This window comes from Muntiacus reevesi, chromosome 19 (genome assembly GCF_963930625.1).
Source record: "Muntiacus reevesi chromosome 19, mMunRee1.1, whole genome shotgun sequence".
Taxonomy (NCBI): domain Eukaryota; kingdom Metazoa; phylum Chordata; class Mammalia; order Artiodactyla; family Cervidae; genus Muntiacus; species Muntiacus reevesi.
This window is the reverse complement of record NC_089267.1, coordinates 57,276,385-57,297,973: the sequence shown is the minus strand read 5'-3', so window position 1 is coordinate 57,297,973 and position 21,589 is coordinate 57,276,385. Positions and strand designations below refer to the sequence as shown.

Genomic DNA, 21,589 nt, shown 5'->3' with positions numbered 1-21,589 from the left:
ATTAACTTGTAAGCATTCTAATTAGATAGGATCTATATAGCATTTTCATAAGAACCACAGGAATTATAAAAGAACCTCAATAATTAATGATGATAAGAAATCCTTTCATAGCATATGAAAGAAACCTTTCCCATGGAAACATCAAAGGAAAAACATGCCCTAAAATAATGGACTTTTTCTATTGAGTTGATTATCCAGGCATAAAGGGTTGACAAAGGATTGACCTCTGTCACTGGGCTTGATAGACATGGCCTGAATAAAGAAAATGATACGTTAATGGATCAGGTGAGTGATGGAGGAATCACCCTCATACATACACTTATGTTTTTGAGATAACATGTAACAGACACACACACATACAAATTCTATCCTTCCTTAAATGTATCAGATGTGTCTCTCACTTTTCCATTATTTCAGTTCTAATAAGGGGAAAGAGGATTTTCCAAATCAGTGAATAGGGAAAAATGTTGGGCTTTTAGAAATGTTTCTGCTGAAACTTATCAGGATTCCTGGCTTTACTGTAGAATTTGGTGAACAGGATAGTGAGGGAGGCTTATGAAGAGACTCTCGCCAACTCTACTTGAGGTTCCAAGGATGTTAAAAATAGGAAAAAAAAGAGACAAAGTGCCTGAATTCCTGTCATTATTTAGGGGATCAGAAACATTCAAGAGGATTCACAGCTTAAGATCTTAACATGGACTTTTGAGTGTCTTAAGTTAAATTAAGGAAGGTATTTAAAGAAATGCTGATGCTATGGTAGCTAAATAAGGTGTTTAATTTAATAATGTCAATAATGTGACTAAACTCCTCAGTACTATATATCTTGTATGTCCTATTCAGGTTCAGTATACTCTGAAAAAAACCTTTGTTTTTCAAAGCATAAAAATATGTCATATACACAAGGGGAAAGGACTTTGAAAAGAACAAACTTGGAGGATTTACACTACCTGATTTCATGACTTATTCTAAAGCCACAAAAATCAAGACTGTGATATTAGTGAAGGCATACAGTAAAGACACATGGGGCTTCCCTTGCAGCTCGGGGCCTTCCCTGGTGAAGAATCTGCTTGCAATGCAGGAAACACTGATTTGATTCCTGGGTCGGGAAGGTCGCCTGGAGGAGGGTTATGCGGCCCACTCCAGCGTTCCTGGGCTTCCCTGGTGGTTCAGGAAGTAAAGAATCCGCCTGCAATGCAGGAGACCTGCCTTTGATCCCCGGGTTGGGAAGACCCCCTGGAGGAGGGCATGGCAGCCCACTCCAGCATTCTGGCCTGGAGAATCCCCTGGACAGAGGAGCCTGGCGGGCTGCAGTTCACGGGGGCGCAAAGAGCTGAACACGACTGACCAAGCACGGCACAGTATAGACACACAGGTCAAAGGAACAGAGTAAAGGTTCTGAAATAGAGATTCACACACACACACACATGGTGAACTGATTTTAAACTGAGATGCGAAGACACTTCAGTGGTGGAAAGGATAGTCTTTCTAACAAATGATTTTAGGACAACTAGATATTGTAGGAGGGACAAGATTCCTCTTTACCTTGAACTTTGCATCACATACAAAAATTATTTCAATTAGATAATAAACCTAAATGTAAAACCCAGAACTACAAAGATTCCAGAATGATACATAGAAGAAAAATCTTTCTGCCTCTGGGCTAGGCAAACGTTTCTTAGATCAGTACTAACAGCAGGAGCAATGAAAAAAGAGTAATAAACTGAATTCCATTAATATTAAGAATTTTTGTTCTTTGAGGATCTTGTTAAGAGAACTCCCATATCTGATAAAAGACATATTCAGAAGATACAAAGAATGCTCAAAACTCAACAGTTTAAGAAAACAAACAAAAACAAAAAATGGCAAGGCTGTGAACACACACCTCACTAGAGATGTATAAATGGCAAATAGTACATGAGAAGATGCTCAACATGATTAGTCATTACAGAAGAGCAAATTAAAACTACAGCAAAATACTATATACCTACAAGAATGCCTAAACTCAAAGACTGACCATACCAAACGCTGATATGAAATGGAAGAACAGGCACTCACCCTGATGGTGGGAAAATAGTTTGGTAGTTTCTTAAAAAGTTAAAACACACAACTACCATTTAACTCGGGCTCCCCTCATAGCTCAGTTGGTAAAGAATCTGCCTGCAGTGCAGGAGACCCTGGTTCAATTCCTGGGTCGGAAAGATCCGCTGGAGAAGGGACAGGCTCCCCACTCCAGGATTCTTGGGCTTCCCTCCCTTGTGGCTCAGCTGGTAAATAATTCTCCCACAATGCGGTAGACCTGGGTTTGATCCCTTGGTTGGTAAGATCCCCTGGAGAAGGGAAAGGCTACCCACTCCAGTATTCTGGTCTGGAGAATTCCATGAACTGTAGAGTCTGTGGGGTCGCAAAGATTCGGACATGACTGAGCCACTTTCACTTTCACCATTTAACTCACTCATTTTGGTGTTAGGTATTTACCCAAGAGAAATGAAAATATATGTCCATACAGAGACTTGTATACAAATGTTCACAGCAGCTTTATTTATAGAAGCCAAAAAGTAGAAACAACCCAAATGTCCCTCAACATGTAAAAGGGTAGAGAAATTGTGCTAAAACCATATAATAAGATATTACTCGGCAATAAAAAGGAATGAACTACTGAAGTGTAACAACATGGGTGAATCTCAAAATAATAACTGAATCAAAGCATCCAAAAAAAAGAGAAATACAGTATGATTCCATTTAGATAAAATTCTGGCAAGTGCAAATTAATCCCTAGTGATTAGATCCGTGGTCACCTGGGAACTGGAGGATAAAAAGGAAGGGAAGAGGTGGGGAAATTCAATGGGGCACAAAGAAACTTACAGGGGTGATGGATATGTTATTTGTCTTGATTGTGGTGACAGTTTCACAAGGGTAAGTGTAACTGGATCTCAAACTGTACAGTTTAAATATGTATATTTTCTTACATGTCTATTATACCTCAATAAAGCTGTCAAAAAAATTCTACTGGCAACTAGGGTAATGAAGCTCTAAATGGTACTCTTCTTAACTAATCACCAAATTGTACTGGTCAAATTTATTATGGGCAAGATTATTAAACTAACTGATTCACTGAAAAGATGAAGTACTATTTCAGCAGAGATATGTAAAAGCAAACAAAATTAGTAATTCACATTCCCCAACTTTTGTGATAGTTACTTGAAGGATTTTAGTGGGTCCTGGACGAACGAATTGTACCTAGGAAAAAATGTTAGAAAGTGAACATCATACCTTGATTTGTGCAAAGGGTCTTTCATAACCTCCAACATAGAGAAGGCCAATGTTCTGAGGAAGCAACCTACAAAGGAAAAGAAAAACACCATTTATAAAAATTCTTCCTTAAATATAGGGTTGTATAATTATCAAAATTTGCATAATAGATACTTAATATGAAAAATTAATATCTATGCAACTATTCTTGTCTTTTGCATGATGGAACAGTAACCAGCAAAGGAATAATTCTTATACTTCAGAAAATGGTGGATAAACATTGAAAATGGCAACTTAAATGTAAAACAATCCAACAAATTAGTAATTCTAGCAAAATCACTCCATAGAAGAGAATTAAGTAATGCATAGATTTTAAAAAATCTATGAGTTCAATTCAAGAAACACTCTCTGTTTATATACCATGCACTATGGAGACAATATTAATACAAACCTAAATAGTTCACTCCCAAAATCTAACAGGAAAACCAGACACACAAACAATTAACTACAACAAAAAGTAGTCTGATAAATGCTATTACAGAGGTATTTATCATTGCAAAGTAGTGGAGTGAGAGGTACTTGCTATGGAGGGAGCTGGAGAAGCCTGAATAGGTGGAATTAAGGCTTAACTCTGATGGGTGGGTAAAGCAAAGGGAAAATTTTATAAACTAAATCCTGAGAATGCAGAAGATTTGAGACAAAAAGGAAACAAGTATGGCTCAAGTAAGGGATAAGTTAGTTGGAGATAAAAACCCAAAGAAAGCTTAAAATGGGCCATGAAGAATGTCAGACTTCATCTTTATTTCATAAGCAATATTTATTTTTTTGTACAAACAGTAAGTGCACACAAAAGTGAAAAACCATCTAGAGGGTGGGGATAAACTGGCTACCTTTCCTGCATCCTTCCTTCCTATTTAAAGAGGTCTACCATTCTTGACTTCTAGGGGCTTCCCTGGTGGCTCAGCAGAAAAGAATCTGCCTGCAATGTAGGAGATACGGGTTCGATCCCTGAGTGGGGAAGACCCCCTGAAGGAGGGCATGGCAACCCACTCCAGTATCCTTGCCTGGAGATTGCCATGGACAGAGGAGCCTGGCGGGCTACAGTCCCCGGGGTCACAAAGAGTCAGACACGACTGTAGCAACTGTGCATGCACACATCATCCTTGACCACATGAAACATTATAAATAAGGAAATGCCATCATTAGAACCATGCTGTGTCAGGGCTTCCCTAGCAGCTCGGTGGTCAAGAATCCACCTGTCAATGCAGGACACGGAAGTTCGATCCCTGATCCAGGAAGATCCCACATGCTGTAAAGCGACTAAGCCTGTGTATCACAATTATTGAGCCTACACTCTAGAGCCTGCGAGCTGCAACTGCTGAAACGCATGTGCCCTAGAGCCTGTGTTCTGAACAAGGGAAGCCACCACAGAGAGAAGGCCAAGTACTGCAAGTAGAGAGTAGTCCCTGTTCACTGCAACTAGAGAAGAAAACCCTGTGCAGCAATTAAGACCCAGAAGAGCCAAAAATATAAAAAATAAATAAACATTAAAAAAAAGAAGAACTATACTTGTGGAGCATGTAGTCATGCAGGGTATGCTGCTGCTGCTGCTAAGTCGCTTCAGTCGTGTCCAACTCTGTGCGACCCCATAGACGGCAGCCCACCAGGCTCCCCCGTCCCTGGGATTCTCCAGGCAAGAACGCTGGAGTGGGTTGCCACTGCCTTCTCCAATGCATGAAAGTGAAAAGTGAAAGGGAAGCCCCTCAGTCGTGTCCGACTCTTAGCGACCCCATGGACTGCAGCCCACCAGGCTCCCCCGTCCATGGGCTTTTCCAGGCGAGAGTCCTGGAGTGGGGTGCCATGGCCTTCTCCGGGCAGGGTACAATAAGCACATAATTAAAGTAACTACTCCATGGTGCTTATAATCATTGTCACCAGGTGACAGTGTGAGTAGTTGTTATTACTGAAGGGGAGAACATGCCGGCCTAAAATATGCCACTTGACGTGTGGGTTATTTTCATCTGACAGTAATCAAGATCCAGCAGACTCCAGAAGAACTTTTACCTCTCCCTTAACTACGTAAAAGAATTTAGATAGGGGGCCTGGCCCAGAAAAACAGCTATTACCATAATGTTATCTGAAAGTCCTATCTGCATGGCAGGGCAAACCTCTAAATACCACACATTTGGTCTTATTATCTTATGAGTCACTCTCCTCCCCTTTGAAGGCCCAGGCCCTACTCCCACTCCTTGGCATAGGATGGCACATAAGCCTCAACTGTCCAACTTGCTCTTGAGTCTCTTATCACAGGGGATCCTGTATGTACCAACTTAAATATGTTTTCTCCTGCTAATTCATCTTCTATCAATTTAATCATCAGACCAAAGAAGCTAGTGCTGTGCTGAGTCGCTCAGTTGTGTCCAACTCTTTGCGACCCTGTGGACTGCAGCCTGTCAGGCTCCTCTGTCCATGGGGATTCTTCAGGCAAGAATACTGGAGTGGGTTGCCATGCCCTCCTCCAGGGGATCCTGCCAGCCCAGGATCTAGGTTCAAAGAACCTAGAAGAGAAGGAAAATTTTCCACCCCTACATTAACTTTCCATTGACTTGGTCTAGTAAGACTAACAGCACACTTTGATTTTATGAATTAGGTAAACAAATATTCTATCTCTCAGGAACATCCTCTGTTCCCTACATTCTTTAAAAGCCTATAAAGTATTAAAGGTCACTAAATGTTATCCGCCTAGTTGTGTCCAACTCTTTGTGACCCCATGGACTAGGGCTTGCCAGGCTCTTCTGTCCACGGGATTCTCCAGGCAAGAATACTGGAGAGGGCTGCCATTTAAGAATGCTAAAGCAGATAAACACAATAATAATAATTTAGTTTAGCAAAAAGCTACTTAAGTGTGGAATGTGAATCTTAGAGTAACACATTTTAACATGTTGTTGAAGGTTATAAATGATTAAAGGCATATTTGTTTCCTGAATGCAAGTAGAAAGCATGAGAAATGTCCCCAAGTGTCTCAACTGGGAAATGGAGAATTTCTTCACCATCATTTGACAAATAAGAAATTAATCAAATCAACAAAACTTTAAATCACTCACAAGTTGCTAGTATCACAAATTTAATGTTAGTTATATATAGCAGTGGTAATTTATTTCCTGTATAACAAATGTTCACAAAAAGCTTGGTAAACTCCTTTTAGAAGTAAGAATAGTCACTTCATACAAATAGATGCTAGAAAAGGAAGAGAATAAAAGCTGGCTGACATTTAAAAATCAATGTCTCTAATTACTATGCATATGCATTTCAGGAAGCGTGCCAATATACAATTTAGTGTCCCCCTCTCTCTCCAGCTTGCCTATCTAATAACTACCTTCTAAACAAGAAATATCTTAAATATGTTAGTTACAAAGCATATATATATTTTGCTTTTTAAATCTTGTTCTTTCTCATTCATGTACATATTATTCCTTACCATAAATTATACTACCACCTTCATTTGAGTGGGTTTTAATATGTACCATAATTTAAAGGTTTGCTATGTGTAAAATAATTAATACTCTGAGAACAAAAATTCCAACTTGTAAGATGGAACATTTCTTAAAATGCTTTTACCTTTCAAAAAATTATTTTGCCAGATTGTATGCATAATTATTGTGAAATAATAGGCACCATTTCATTATGACAGGGTACTCATATGTTATATAGCAATCACATTTTAAATCCCAGAGTAAAGGCATTAATTCACCATTGATAGATGCACTTATATGTATATGTTAAAAAGTATGTGTTAAAGTAAAAACCGCGACTCATTTAGCACCAGGTAATTGTTTTGCAACTTCTGTTAGGTGAATATTAACATAATCTTTATACAAATGCTAATAACTCCCAAAATATTTGCTTATAACCAAATGCTTCTACAACATGGCTAGCAAAGAAATTTTTGGAATCAGAAGGCATTATTGGGAAAAAGAAAGAAAATCTATTAGAGCTTTTGAAAAAAATAAAGATAGGCAAGACTGATGTTCATTTTGCTTCAATTTCCGAAATACAAATATTAACTAATATCTATTCTGGAAAGAAAGCTGCAAAATTATTTCCAGAAAATTTTCTCACATAAAGGAAAAATAAAACTTGGCAGGTAATAGAAAGAACATCATTTAAAAGAACCTCATTCATCATCATTCAGTGATGATATATCAGGCTTAGAAAAAACTGCTTTGAAAGGAAATTGAGTCTATAATTATTTCAAATTAAAAGTTTAAAAAAAGGCAAAGGGGATCTGTCTAAAAATAAGCTAAATAACTCAAAATTAACTGTTCTGTCTACAAGCCCTAATTACATTACCCACTAACGGATACACTTTTCAGCTGCAATAAAATACTTTGAAAAAACTTACAGCACCTTGAATAATGACTGACTTAAATAAAATCCCACTTCTAAGCCAAAAAGCAAGTTCCCCAAAGAGCAGACTATCTCCAGTACATTTAGTACTAGGAAAGAGAGGAAGCCAGTGCACTCAGCATAGGATCAGTAGGGCCCTTCTGATTTGAGAAAATGCATGTTACTGAGGAGGCCTGCATTATTCTTTGAGACTTGTAATAGAATGTAAGTAAAAGCAGCATATGCTGTTAGGCACAAGATAAAACATGAATGAGCAAATGAATGAGTTTATTATTACCATTACAGACTTCTCTGTAGCCTATACATCTCTCTTCTGGTTTGCTTTCTAAATCCTTGTATAAGAGTTAGTGCTTCATGAAAAAACAAATCACCACCACCACAATGTTTAAATGTGAGAGCTGGACTGTGAAGAAAGCTGAGTGCCAAAGAATTGATGCTTTTGAACTGTGGTGTTGGAGAAGACTCTTGAGAGTCCCTTGGACTGCAAGGAGATCCAACCAGTCCATCCTAAAGAAGGTCAGTCCTGGGTGTTCATTGGAAGGACTGATGCTGAAGCTGAAACTCCAATACTTTGGCCACCTGATGTGAAGAGTTGACTCATTGGAAAAGACCCTGATGCTGGGAGGGATTGGGGGCAGGAGGAGATGGGGATGACAGAGGATGAGATGGCTGGATGGCATCACCGACTTGATGGGCATGAGTTTGAGTAGACTCCGGGAGTTGGTGATGAACAGGGAGGCCTGGCGTGCTGCGATTCACGGGGTCACTAAGAGTCGGACACGACTGAGCGACTGAACTGAACTGAACTGAACCACGTTTAAATAAATATCTGTGTGCTGTTAGAAATAAATTACCTGAACATGATCTTTGTGAAACATACACTGACACAAATAACAGAAATAATAAATAAGACTGGGGAAGGATAAATAAGATGCTGAAGTAAACAAAAGAAACCTGAATCATTTTGCAAAGGTATATACGAAGAAATGCTGCTGAGCTACCGATATTCAGAAAATAAATACCAACATAATGCATAAGCATATACAGATGAATAATATACCACATTAAGGGAGCAACTTCAGAAAAGAGAATTTTGGCATACTCTGTAAGTCTACAAATAAAAAGAACTGTATATAAATATAAGTCCTTGAGTTCATAAACTTGTTTCGCACAGGGGTATGGGTTAGTAATTATGAAAATACATCATATATATATAAGAATTTAAGGGACAAATATTCCATGGATAAGGAGATACAGAGTGCTCACTGGGCAAGGTTATAAATAAGAAAAGGGGAGAGGCTAGAGTGAACATAATGATACTGGATTAAAATCAAGAGGTATCAACTGGGACTCTCTGGCTTTTAGTAAATTCACAGATAGATAAAGATATAAATACAAGTGTGTGTGTAGGTGCATGTCAGTATACAATACATTCCCAACTCTGAAAACTGACAGGGTCTGTAATGACACCCGGCAGCAACGACCCTGCCGAGGACCTCGATCTGTGTTTCCAACCATCAGTCTTCACCAATTAAAACAAAAACGTTTGGCTCTTTAGAGAAAAGGTTGATTTCTGGACTGAGGAAGGAAAATTATAAGAAGAGCCTGAATATCTTGTGGCAGCGGGACGTCAGGAGGTACGGAAAAGTGACGGCCGTGCATCAAAAACTCACAGAAGCCGAACTGAAGGTGTTCCCAACGGCCAAAGCCAAAACAGCAAAATCAGATCAGAGTGCTGGCTTATAACCCACGGGGTGAATTATTCCTAAGTCCTCAGCAAAATGAATAAGTGTATCAGGAAGGAGGGACAGTGGTTCTTTACATCTCAATCCCTATTAGTGCACTGAGAAAGAATGAGGGCAACTGAAATTCACCATGTTTGAAATATTCGCCAAAATGAAACTGAAGAAAATGTCATGGTAACTACTGCTGCAGGCAAAAACCACTGAAAGATACTAAAACTAGAAGATGAAGGTAGGATGAGAAACGTGACACTTGCCTAGTCTCAAAGTTCTTCCCCAGAAAACACTTGTTAGTTACAATATATACACACACACCCACACACCCACAGTAACTTCAGGGTACAGAAATTCAGAAAACTAGCTAACCAACACGACGGCCTTACCTGCCCGCCCCCCCCAAAACACAGTGCACCTAGAAGGTCACTCTATCACTTCCACGATGTTCTTCCCTAAAGTATCCCCCCAAAAATATTAACCTCAGGGGCATTCTATATAATAACTGACTAACATTCTTCAAAAAGTGTCAAGAGCATGAAAAGCACAAGTGAGGTAGTCACAGATTGCAGTAAGGAGACACGACGCCAAACAAAAGAACATAGGGTGGCATTTACGTAAGCTTCAAAACCAGGCGAAACCAAGCCCCAGTGTTTGGATTTGGATACCTAAGTAATAAAAGTAAAAAAAGAGCAAGGAAGCACAGATGCACAGACAACGGTCATCTGTGGTGGGAGAGAGGAGCTTGTGAATGAGAAATGGCATCCTGGAGGCATCTAGGGTGCTGGCAACATTTTCCTTCTTGTTCTGAGCAATGGTTAAATGTGTGTTGGTTACATGAAACTTCACTGAGCTGTACATTTATGTTTTATGCACTTTTATGTAGATATATTACACATACATACATATTTATAGTATTAAATTTATACTGTAATACTACAAAAGGTCTTTATATAAAAAGCCCAAAGAAAAGAAAACAACACAAGCAATCAGTAAGAGAATAATACTCCTAAATGAGGGATACAGTACTAATTGGTATATCAACATGTTAATATTCCTGTATAAATAGATGAGTGTTTTAAGAGAAGAGCTTCTAGGGAATCCACAGTCCCTCTATCCCCTTCTCAGTACATGTGAAGTTGCTTCAGTCATGTCCAACTCTTTGCGACCACATGCACTGCAGCCCGCCAGGCTCCTCTATCCATGGAATCTTCCAGGCAAGAACACTGAAGTGGGTTGCCATTTCCTACTTCAGGGGATCTCCCGACCCCTACTTAGTACTAGAGCTACAAATTCTACGGAATATATATAATATGAAAACAAGGAACTCACATATCTGGGCATGATGGTATAATGGTCTTAAACAGAACAACATTAAAATTTGCTTAAAAAGAAAACACAAGTACATTAAAAAATGTATAGATAAAATTTCTACTTCCAGCCAATGATAAGGGTAATAAGAACTGAACTAGGTCCTACTCCCTCTAAGCAACTAAAAACACAATGTTGTACAACGGTTTTCAGAAATTCGTCAAAAGCTAGCACAGGTCAGTAGTACCCATAGAAAAGAAACAAACAAGTGAGTCCTACCACTACCCCAGCTGACCACCTGGAGCTTTCAGATCACAGTGTCCATAAAGTCCAACACACTTGCTATCTGAGTCTCCGAAGGAAAAAACTGCCAACCGCATTTCAAGACAAATGAAAGCACACATCTGTGAGAAGACTGTACCCGAGTCTCACGGCAGCTTTATTCGTAGTGGCCAAGCCTGAAAAGATCTCAAATGTCCATCCACACACAGGTGAAGAGCCCGTAAATCGTGACACAGCTGGACAACAACAGGCTACTCGGCAATAAAAAGAAACTGACTGCTGATCCGCGTAACAATATGGAGGAGTCCAGTGTTAAAAGAAGCAGCAGAGAGGGGACACACGGGCTGTGTTTCCAGTTACTTAAGACTCTAGAAAATGAATTCCAACAGCAGTGGTTGCCAGAAAAGGGAATGAGCGGTGCTGGAGGAGGGAAGGAGAAAGGGGTTAAGAAAGGGCAGGAGGAAACTGAAGGGTGATGGACATGTCCATCATCTTATTCCAGGGGTGGTCACTTCACACTCAAAAATCTAATCGCACACTTATACTGTGTACAGTTTATCATTTATCAATTACTCCTCAATAAAGTTGTAAAAAGTAATGTACAAACTTCACCTTCTAAATTTTACTAAATATATTTTAAAAAGAAGCTCTATAAAATGTTTGCAGGCCACATCGCAAACTGAGTCTACGAATAATTCTTTATCAACCCACCCTGATCATTCTAAATGGCAAGCTGGTTTTCTTGAAGAACTGCCTGTGTAAACAGGAAGCAGAATAGTCTGAAAAGTGGATTTTAACAGGGAAATAATTTAACACATATAGTTCCCCACATGCTTTATTATCTACTGATCATAAGAATTATGCTATAGTTTACTTCTACCTACAAAAGAAGAGAGACAAGAGTGATTTATATAGGTGCTGCTGCTGCTGAGTCACTTCAGTAGTGTCCGACTCTGTGCGACCCCACAGACGGCAGCCCACCAGGCTCCCCCGTCCCTGGGATTCTCCAGGCAAGAACACTGGAGTGGGTTGCTATCTCCTTTTCCAATGCATGAAAGTGAAAAGTGAAAGTGAAGTTGCTCAGTTGTGTCTGACTCTTAGCGACCCCATGGACTGCAGCCTGCCAGGCTCGTTTATCCATGGGATTCTCCAGGCAAGAGTACCGGAGTGGGGTGCCACTGTCTTCTCCGATTTATAGAGGGATTAGCCTCAAATCTAAACCTCTGAAATTATGTGAACATCACCATATCCATAAATTTTCACCTTTTTGAAAATTGACTCCAAGATATATACGTAGAGCACATTTGTTAAAAGAAAAATAAGTGACTAAAACTTTTGTTTCCTGTATTGAGAAATTCTGAATCTTATTTTCTCCCTCAATTTTTGTTGTACAAGTTTCCCTTGAACACTCTGCATAAGACTTTGACCATCAGCCTTCCTTTTTCCCTGGAAAAAAGTAGGAACATTATGCTAAGGGGCCAATTTTGCAGAAAAGTACAAAAGACGCCGTGGAGACAAGAAACAGAGAAATTTAAGCTGAGTGGATATAATTCACAATTCCATTTTTTTTTTCTGTCTAAATTATAGCACCATGTCGCATATTACCAGCTATTTCAATAATAGCTATGATCAATCAAAGAGAGAAATGTCGTTTTTTAAAATCACAGACCCCAGAATGACTGAGACTGTTATATTCTACATTGAAAAGAATTACTGCAAATCTGAATTTCAGCTTCATAGAACTCTCCACAAAATGCTGACTGGCACATGAACTGTAAAAACTACCACAAACTGCCTATATGTCTCCACTGACAGAATATACATTATACTGATTTTCTCTTTACTATTAACTTTAACTTGAATACTCTTCTAAATACTACATATGCATCCCTTTTCTTAAAATATAAATTATGGTAGATATTGAATTAGCATTTTTTCCTTGCTAAGGCAGTATTAGCTTTCTTTATTAATTAATTCTTTATCATTTTCAAGACTCCACTTATGAAACTGCCTATTTTTTAAATAAATCTATATAGTTTTATTAAGACAAAAAACTGACAGTGTTGATATGAAGTTTACATTTAAACAAAAGTTTTCACAAAAACCTATCACACTCCTAAAAATTACAATGGAGTTCTAGATGCAGGTCAAGACGATGTCAACAACTGATGGATCTCATGACTCAAGACAGTGTTTTGGATTTTAGTTAATTCTTAGGATTAAAAAATTTGTTTTGTTTTAAAGTGAACCACTGCCCCAGTATGAAAATTAAATCTTCTCCTGAGACTAGGGCTTTTGAAATCATTCAACTCTTGAACTTGTGCTGTCAGTGACTAAACCCTGGTTTCAAAGTTCAAAAAAGAGGCTCCAAGAGTTTTCCACCCTATGAGCACCGGCCCTTGTCTTTCCCTACTCACCCACCTCCTATACCACTCTCTGCCCTTCCCTAAATACTTCACCAGTGGCTTGGATGGAGAAGCTGATATTGGTAACTTCACAACAGGAAAAGAAAGGGTCTTCTTGTCAGTTTCATAAGTAGCACCTCTAAGACAATGATCTGCCTGTGAATACACGCCAATAAGACTTTCCTCCTCAACCAGTTTCCAGCCCCCAAGTGGCAGCTTTGGGAGCTTTTTAGTCCTTTGCTGGGAACAGCATTAAGCTCAGGCGGGGAATATCCTGACTTCTAAGTTTCAGGCATTCACAGCCTTTAAACAGTCTCTCACAGTCCTCATTTAGGTTGCCAATGACATTTTTTGAAAGGATACAATATTTTGGACACAGAACCCAATCATCATTAGTTGTTCTTTCTTTTGTTTCACCATTTCCTCAAATTTTAACAAAAATGATCCTAAACCATCTCCCTTCTTTCCCACCCCACCCCACCCACCCCAAATAATACACCAGTAATAGCCAAAAACTACACACATGCTACGCTATAAAAATGCAGAGTTAACACTATCGGGAAGAAGGCTGTGTGGGCTGTGGAGATGCTCTTTCAAGATTTACAGTACCTCTCGCTCTCCCACATCCCATTCTGCGTTTTGTCCTTCATAGAAGGCCCTGTGCTTTTTGTTTTTAAGCAAAGTTCAGAGCAGATGCCTTGAAACCCTGACCCTCCTTCCCCTCCACGGGGATCGGTGTGCAAACCATGCAGCACGGAGCGGCTTTCAAGCCCTTGGGCTGCCGCAAGGCACAGAAACGATGCTGGTTCTCCAGAGGACATCTTCCCAAGCCACCTTCATGGTGTCAAGACGAGGAGAACTCCTCCTTTCCCCACCTGAAACCCACAGTCAGGTGTGACAGGGGCTGGTATTCAAGAAAGTGAATTCTTGTCATCTTTTTTGTCATCATCCTCTGAGGGGTAAGAATGCCACGTCAGCCTTTCCTCATAGAAGGATATGACAACCTGTGGGCACTTGATATTGGCTTCCTTGGCAGGAAGCAGGTCAGCCTCATCAGAGTTCTTACATTTCATCAGGAACATGAGTTCTCCACTGGAATCCGTAGCTCCAATAATCCGCTCTGCTTCCAAACCCCGGGCAAAGCCTCGTGCCTTTTCTGACTCTTCTTTCTTCTTTGATTTGCTCTCCTCCCCCTTATCTTCCAAATCAGAATCAGCTTTGCGCTTGCCTCCCTCTGATTTATTTGTCTCGTGTGCTGTTTTCTGTGACTGCAGAAACTCAGCAATGAGGTCAGGGCAATCCAGGTTCTCTTCTGGTTCCCATGTGTTATCCTCATCTGAGAACCCCTTCCACTTCAGCAAGTACTCCACTTTGCCCTTCACCACTCAGCGGTCTAGGACTTTCTCCACCACATACTCGTCCTCCTCTCCTTCTAGCACCGCCTCCACTTTCTTCTTGTTTTGTTTTTTCCCCATAGTGCCCACCACCTTTCTGGTATAAAGGATGACGCTGCTTGGGTCTTGCAGTCGTCAACCCTCCCTACGCTGGTTCAAGCGCCCAGGCTGTCCTGTCTATCCTCTTCCCAATTTACTGTTTCCTCTCCAGTCCAATCCCCCAGCCGTCCACCCAACCCACGTAGCATTGTCTTGGTCTACTTAGGCCGAAGAGCGACCCGCAACTCTGAAACTGCCTATTTTGAGTTAACGGACAGTTCCTGCCTTAATTCAGTGTATTCTTTTGTTCAAACAGAGTAACTTCTGACTGGCTTAGTTTATAAAGCCCTTGAAGGAACTTTTTACCTAGTTGAATAGCTCATGTAAAAGAATTTAAACTATAACAATTCACTTTAACCTTTATTTTGATATCTGTTCAAAACACATTGATAACTAATGAACTATTTTTAATTACTTCAAATTTAAAAGTGACCAGAATACTATACTGCACATCAATTATTTGCTTATAAATCAATATTTATCCTTGATATACACCTTGATCAACTAACAAAGGTCAACATAATGTGTGAGATAGTTTAACTTCAGTAATGTAACAACCATAATCTAGTCTAAGTATATATAAGATGAAGTTCCAGAATATCATATGCTGGGCTGAGAACAGGAAATTACGAGATATTCCTAAGTAAGATATCACTGGATAGTGTTGGCAATGCTTATAAAGCATGATACTAAATGTTACCCAGCTGCCTTGGACCGTATTTTATAAATGACTGAAAGACCCTCATGCCTTTACAGTGAAATCAATTTGATTATTCCCCAAAAACAAGATAGAAGTCTGAAAACATTACGCTAAGTGAAAGAAGCCAGTCACAAAAGGACAAAAGTTGTATATTTCGCTTACATGAGGTGCACAGCACAGCCAAAGTCATAAAGACAGAAAGGAGAACAGCAGTTACTGAGACCAGGTGGGAAAGGAACAGACAGTTACTGCTTATTGGGCACAGAGTTTCCGTTTAAAATGGTCACAAAGTTCTGGAAGCTGACAATGGTGATGGTTGTGCAGCACCGGGGACGTAAGATCACTGATCTGAGGACTTAAAAAATGGTTACAGAGGCAGGTTTCATGTCCTGTATATTTTATAACAATTTTAGGAAGTCCCAAAATACCATTCCTAAAATACAAGTCTATCAACAACTTCAAACATTTTTCTCTTCATGATTCCCAAAGATATTGTTCCAGACCTCCTTCCATCTTTAAATCTCCTCAGATCATCCCTTTCTCCTCTCATTCCAAAAAAACACTTTTATTTTTCATTGAGTGGAGAAGCCTCAGTCTTGAGGTACCAGTTTATCTATTTTCCAATTCATCTGTATTTCTATACATACATTCTTAGCCTTCCTTCTCATCCTCTTGCTTAAGCTGTCCAGTCCTCCATTGACTTAATACCTTCCCAACTTCAACACTTATTATTTTCTTCTTAAAGATCTGTAATCTTCTATTTTCTCCCACTCTGCCAATTAACAAGGAGGGTTACAAGGGCAGGAATGGCCATTCTGAAGTTGAATCAACTAAAAATCACTATATAATGGATAACATTTGTGGAAGTAATTTATCCTGAGACAGATGACTCATAGATGAAGATTTCTAGGTCCTTTTTGTTCACAGTGTTATAATGCTGTGGAAAGGGTGGCTGACAAATTACACTGTATGTCTGATTCCCAACTCTGGTGCTTAGTACCCATACAACTTCAGGTAACTCATTTAACTCCTTTGTAGGCTCAGTATTTTGTTGGGCAAATGGTGATGACTTAACTTCACAGAAATGTTTTGAGGGTTAAATGAAATAATGTATGTATTTAATATTCACACAATCTAACCTAAATCAGTGGAATACATTAAATGACCCAAAGTATATTTTCAAAATACAGAATGTTTTAAAAAGAAGAAAAAATGAATTGACTTGGATGAAATAATCTGTCAGAATGTATATGATCCACACATGTCTACATGTAAGAAAAGAGGGAGAAAAACAAAGAGGCAGATAGTCAGAAGGAGGATAAAGACTGGCTGACACAATTAGCAGAGATAAACTATCTGGGTGCTAGAAAGGCATATACTAATGTGAAAGAGACCGAATTTTCTAAGCTCTGGATGAAATATCCTTCAAGATAACCTAACTTTTTCTTTGATCACACAATCACAAAAGAATCTTTTCTGAGGACTGAGTAAGTATCTGAGTAGTTAGAAATGAAGTTGTGAACAGAGATCTCAGTATGTATGTATATGGGCTTCCTCGGTGGCTCAGTGGTGAAGAATCTGCCTGCAATTCAGGAGAAACGGGTTCGATCTTTGGGTTTGGAAGATCCGCTGGAGGAGGAAATGGCAACCCACCCCAGTATTCCTGCCTGGAGAATCCCATGGACAGAGGAGCCTGGTGGGCTACAGTCCAGGGGGTCACAAAGAACTGCACACTCATATGTATGTATATGTATTTATACTGCGCATGTGTACATACACATCTACATGTAATGATATACAGCTGACCCTTGAACAAGACAGGTTAGAGGCACCAACCATCAGCGAAGTAAAAAAGCTGAATATAACTCACAGTCTACCCTCCCTACACAGAGTTCCTCATCCACAGACTCAAACTATCATGGATCCTGTTGGACTGTAGTATTTCCTCTTAAAAAAAGAAAAAATAAAAACACATATAAGTGGATCTGAGCAGTTCAAACCTGTCTTGTTCAAGGGTCAAGTGTATTACTATAAATTAGTACTGATAGTTACAAAGTCACAAAAACTATAATAATTATAGTTGTTACTTAGTGAGAACCTCATTGTACAAGGCCAGTTGCTAAGCTTAATTTTACATTACATGGCTTTCTCTCTGGTGTGAATTTCAATTTGAATACTCTTTTAGTGTTAGGAATTTAGATCTGTCATTTAATTTTATCAAAGAATCCCATGAGTTAGGTACCATTATTATCCCCATTTAATAGATGCGAAAGCTAATAGAAATTTCTAATTTGCCTAAGAGCACACAACTTGTAAGAGGTCAAACTGGGAATCACACTGCTTTTCCTCTGGCTCTTTGTTCTTAATTCTCACACTGTACGGGCACTGTTCTTTAATAATTAAGAAGTTTGGTTAAGGATAATTAATTCCCCACAACACGATCAATGCTGAGGGATAAAATCAGTTTGGGGTTTGCAAAGCGCTAGCCAACCTCTTCAGATGTGTGGAGCACCTCCTCCTCAGTCGACGTGGTTTACTTCTTTAAGCAGAGAAATGAAGGGTAAAAAAGAAAAGTCAACAAGGGAGGAAAATCAGGTCAACCCTTGACTCAATCTTGGCTCTTCCCCATCTTCCTTCTCTTTATGAAGTTGAACCCTTTATTATGTACCATTTACTTATGGTATATTTCAGACTCTAGCCAGATATCAGAGACAGAGAGATGATCCCTGCCTTGGGAACTCTTACTCTTCAAAAGAGGCAGCAGGTTTGAAATATTCGAACTATAATAAACTGGGATAAACTGGCAAGCTCTCTAACAGGCCCACGGAAACTATGCAGGGCAGTAACCTCCTGACTACCCAGGACTTTTAAACCCTGAAAGTAGAGGCTCGCAGGTTAAGTGTAAACTCACACACTGGTTTTCAGGGACTTCCTTTAGGTGCATGCCGTCAACCTAAGACCCAACACTGGAACCACTCATAAGAGTTTTCATATTTTAAGACTCTCATCAAATGCCATGAAGTGCCGTCATATAACGTTTTATACTATAATCCCAGACCCCCAGTACGGTGCTCTGACACAAGGTGCGTGATCAGTGGTTGCTTGGTAAGTGGGAAAAAAAATTAAACAGAAGAAAAACCCAAAACAAAGAACAACCCGTATGTCCTTAGGGAAGAACTAACCACTGAAATTAAGTTACTTAAAAAAAATACTGAGAAATATAATGCAGATTTTTAAATAAATGAATATGAAGCAAATTTATATGTAGAGGACTCTGCCATAAAATATTTTGATATTCACAACCAAAACTGACAGCTGAAGTTCTAGTACGATCTAAATAAGATAAGATTACATCGTTTGGGGGAACTTAGAATAGGATTTCCACAAATGAGATGACAGATGAGGCATAACAGAAATAAGGAAGAAGCTTAACAGGTTCTGAAAATTCTTCTTCAGTCTCGTTTTAGAAAAAGAAACCTGAGATACTCATGCAAAATTTTAAAATGTTGCTGGATTATATCCTTACTAGAACCTAAAACATCTGAAAGCACCTGTGGCATAACTGTCAACAAACCTAGTTTTATAAATGCTCTGATTATGAGTTGTAGGGCCCAAGGTAATTTATTTCTGAGATGAAACAAATATTTCACTTTATTTCCTGAAGTTCTGTTATATTAATATTATAGAACTCACAAGTTCAGCCTCCTTTTCATTTTCTATCACATGTTACTCCTAACAATTTTAATTTTAAAATAGCCTCTTTCTGAGACTAGAATTTCTGCATCAGGAGGGTGATCTGATACTCAATTACTGGGATAAGAATGGGGAAAATGGGAGAGCAGAGGAGGAAGGAGGAGTCAGGAGAACAACCTAAGAGATACCAATAACAGAAGGACTGCAGTTACATGGCCAAGAGAGATTTAATCCGCTAACGCTCCTTGTCTCCAAAAGCACAGAAGTTTTTCTTGTGACTTTTTCCCTTAATTAAAAAGAACAAGGCAGCAGTGGCAGGGAAGTAGCACGAGGCAAGTCTTGGAATCGATACAAACACCGAGTGTGTCATAAATGCAGGGAGATGCCCTTTTAACAGGGAGGGAGAAGAACAGTAAGTATGCTTTGGGTGACTCAATGAGGTAAAGCAATGGACTGCCTCTCTGAAATCAGATTAATTTTACAAGAAAGTGAAGTTGTCTTTACATTTTATATTACAAGGTACAGTGCTTATAACAATCTCTACCATCAGAAAAAACACAGAGCTAATGAGAAGGAAAAGACACTGTGAATATATCTATTATATATAAGGAATCTAGAAATTGCTGCAAAGAATATGGCTATTATACTAATTGCCAATATTTATTACTATATATGAACAATAGCACTGATAAGATTTCCTGCCAGATGGTAGGTATTAATATGATTCTGTAATTTAAATGGTTACAAGCAGCTAATTGGAAAACTAAAAAAACTTTCAACTAGTACTGTTTTAAAATAGACTTCTACTACAATACCTGAAAATAGCAAGCACATTTCAACTATTTCATAAGGTAAAATAAATTTAGTAAGGTAAATCAAGGTAGCTTAAAATAAAGCGAAACAACTCCGTACGTGTGCATGACACAAATGCAACTACAATCTCCAGGTGCACAGTCACTGCGGGAACTTAGCTGCTTCACACGTACTCTCTAACAGGTCAAGTTTCAACATTCGTCATCCATTAGAGAGGCACTCAAAAGGCAGGTATGGCAGCCTAAAGTGAAGACCCTGAGGAGAAAGGGCAGCTAGGTCCTTCTGAGGTGCTACTGCCACAACTAAAATGACCCAGAATGCTGTGCCTTCTTTTCCTCTCAGCGCACACGCTGTTTTTTAGTTGCTAAGCCGTGTCCGACTCTTTCGCTACTCCACGGACTGTAGCCCTCCAGGCTCCTCTGTCTCCTCTCCACGTCTTGCGTCTCCTGCATTGGCAGGAACATTAGCGCCAATAGAGTACATGTAATATTGTTTATAAACTACCTACCAGTGTAGCTTATAAAGTACCTACAAAATTTGCATTTATTGACAGTTTTATCCATAGTTTAAAAGCAATCTGACAAAGTGAAACTCAAACTATATGGTTACTTACAATGATGATGAGCACAGTACTTTGAATTATAACCATTTCAGGCTATGAAAAACACTTATAAAAACAACCTCACATGTGTACTACAGACTCAAGTGAAATTTCTAATGGATCAAGTGTATGTTGATACAAATAAGTGACTACAAATAGGATGGTTCACTTTAAGCTATGGATTCTTCATACATCTCTCTTAAGTCAGGGAAGAGAGTTGCTGGGTGCTGGGGGCACTATGAAAGGAAAAGAGCCCATCCACACAAACCAGGGTCTCTTGGTAAGGAATAACCATTTATAATTCCTTTATAGAAGTATTTAATATTTTAGTTTACCTTTTCTTCCCTTTTAATTAATATTTCATAGCTCTTTCTTCTTACTGCTATTCCCCAAAAGGGTGTCTTGCAGAAATACCTGAGGAAACTGAGTGATCATGATGTAACAACAAAGAGGAGGCAAGAATAAGAAAGACAGCTGCTGCTGATTGTATTAGTGAGCAACCACAATTAATTAGGTTGACAAGAAGTTCTTGTGTAGAAATAAACGCGCAAAAAGACCTTGATGCTTACAACGTCTTGCCTCAGAGAAGCTTCATGTCAGCATTCCGATGGGAACATGGTGGCGACAAGATTACAGTTAGATGTGTAAGAGGAGAGCCGAAAAAGCTCCAATATAAAACTGTGCTATTAAAAAGCTAAAGTCTAAGACAAGGGCTTAGATCCTGCTCTCCTATTTCCTTATCACTTAACAGTTGGAGGCCTCTTCATTGTCTCGTGAATGTACCATCTAGTCGTCTTCACCTGAAATACCCGTCTTTTCCCACACGCACCCATTTTCCAGACACAGGTCCAGTGCCATCTCCTGTCTGAAGCTGACCTTGATGGCCCCACCTTCACTGA

At 39.2% G+C, this 21,589-nt stretch overlaps 1 protein-coding gene and 1 pseudogene across 2 annotated transcripts in view; both read right to left on the bottom strand.

Moving 5' to 3' along the window:
- RNGTT (RNA guanylyltransferase and 5'-phosphatase) overlaps window positions 1-21,589 on the bottom strand; it is a 218,822-nt gene that overhangs the window by 43,591 nt on the left and 153,642 nt on the right. For both annotated transcript variants that reach the window (XM_065911584.1, XM_065911585.1), the window contains one exon: window positions 3,271-3,337. In XM_065911584.1, the coding sequence (XP_065767656.1) occupies window positions 3,271-3,337 (67 nt within the window). The remainder of the gene's footprint in view (window positions 1-3,270; window positions 3,338-21,589) is intronic.
- On the bottom strand, window positions 14,302-14,865 carry LOC136150886 (chromobox protein homolog 1 pseudogene; annotated as a pseudogene).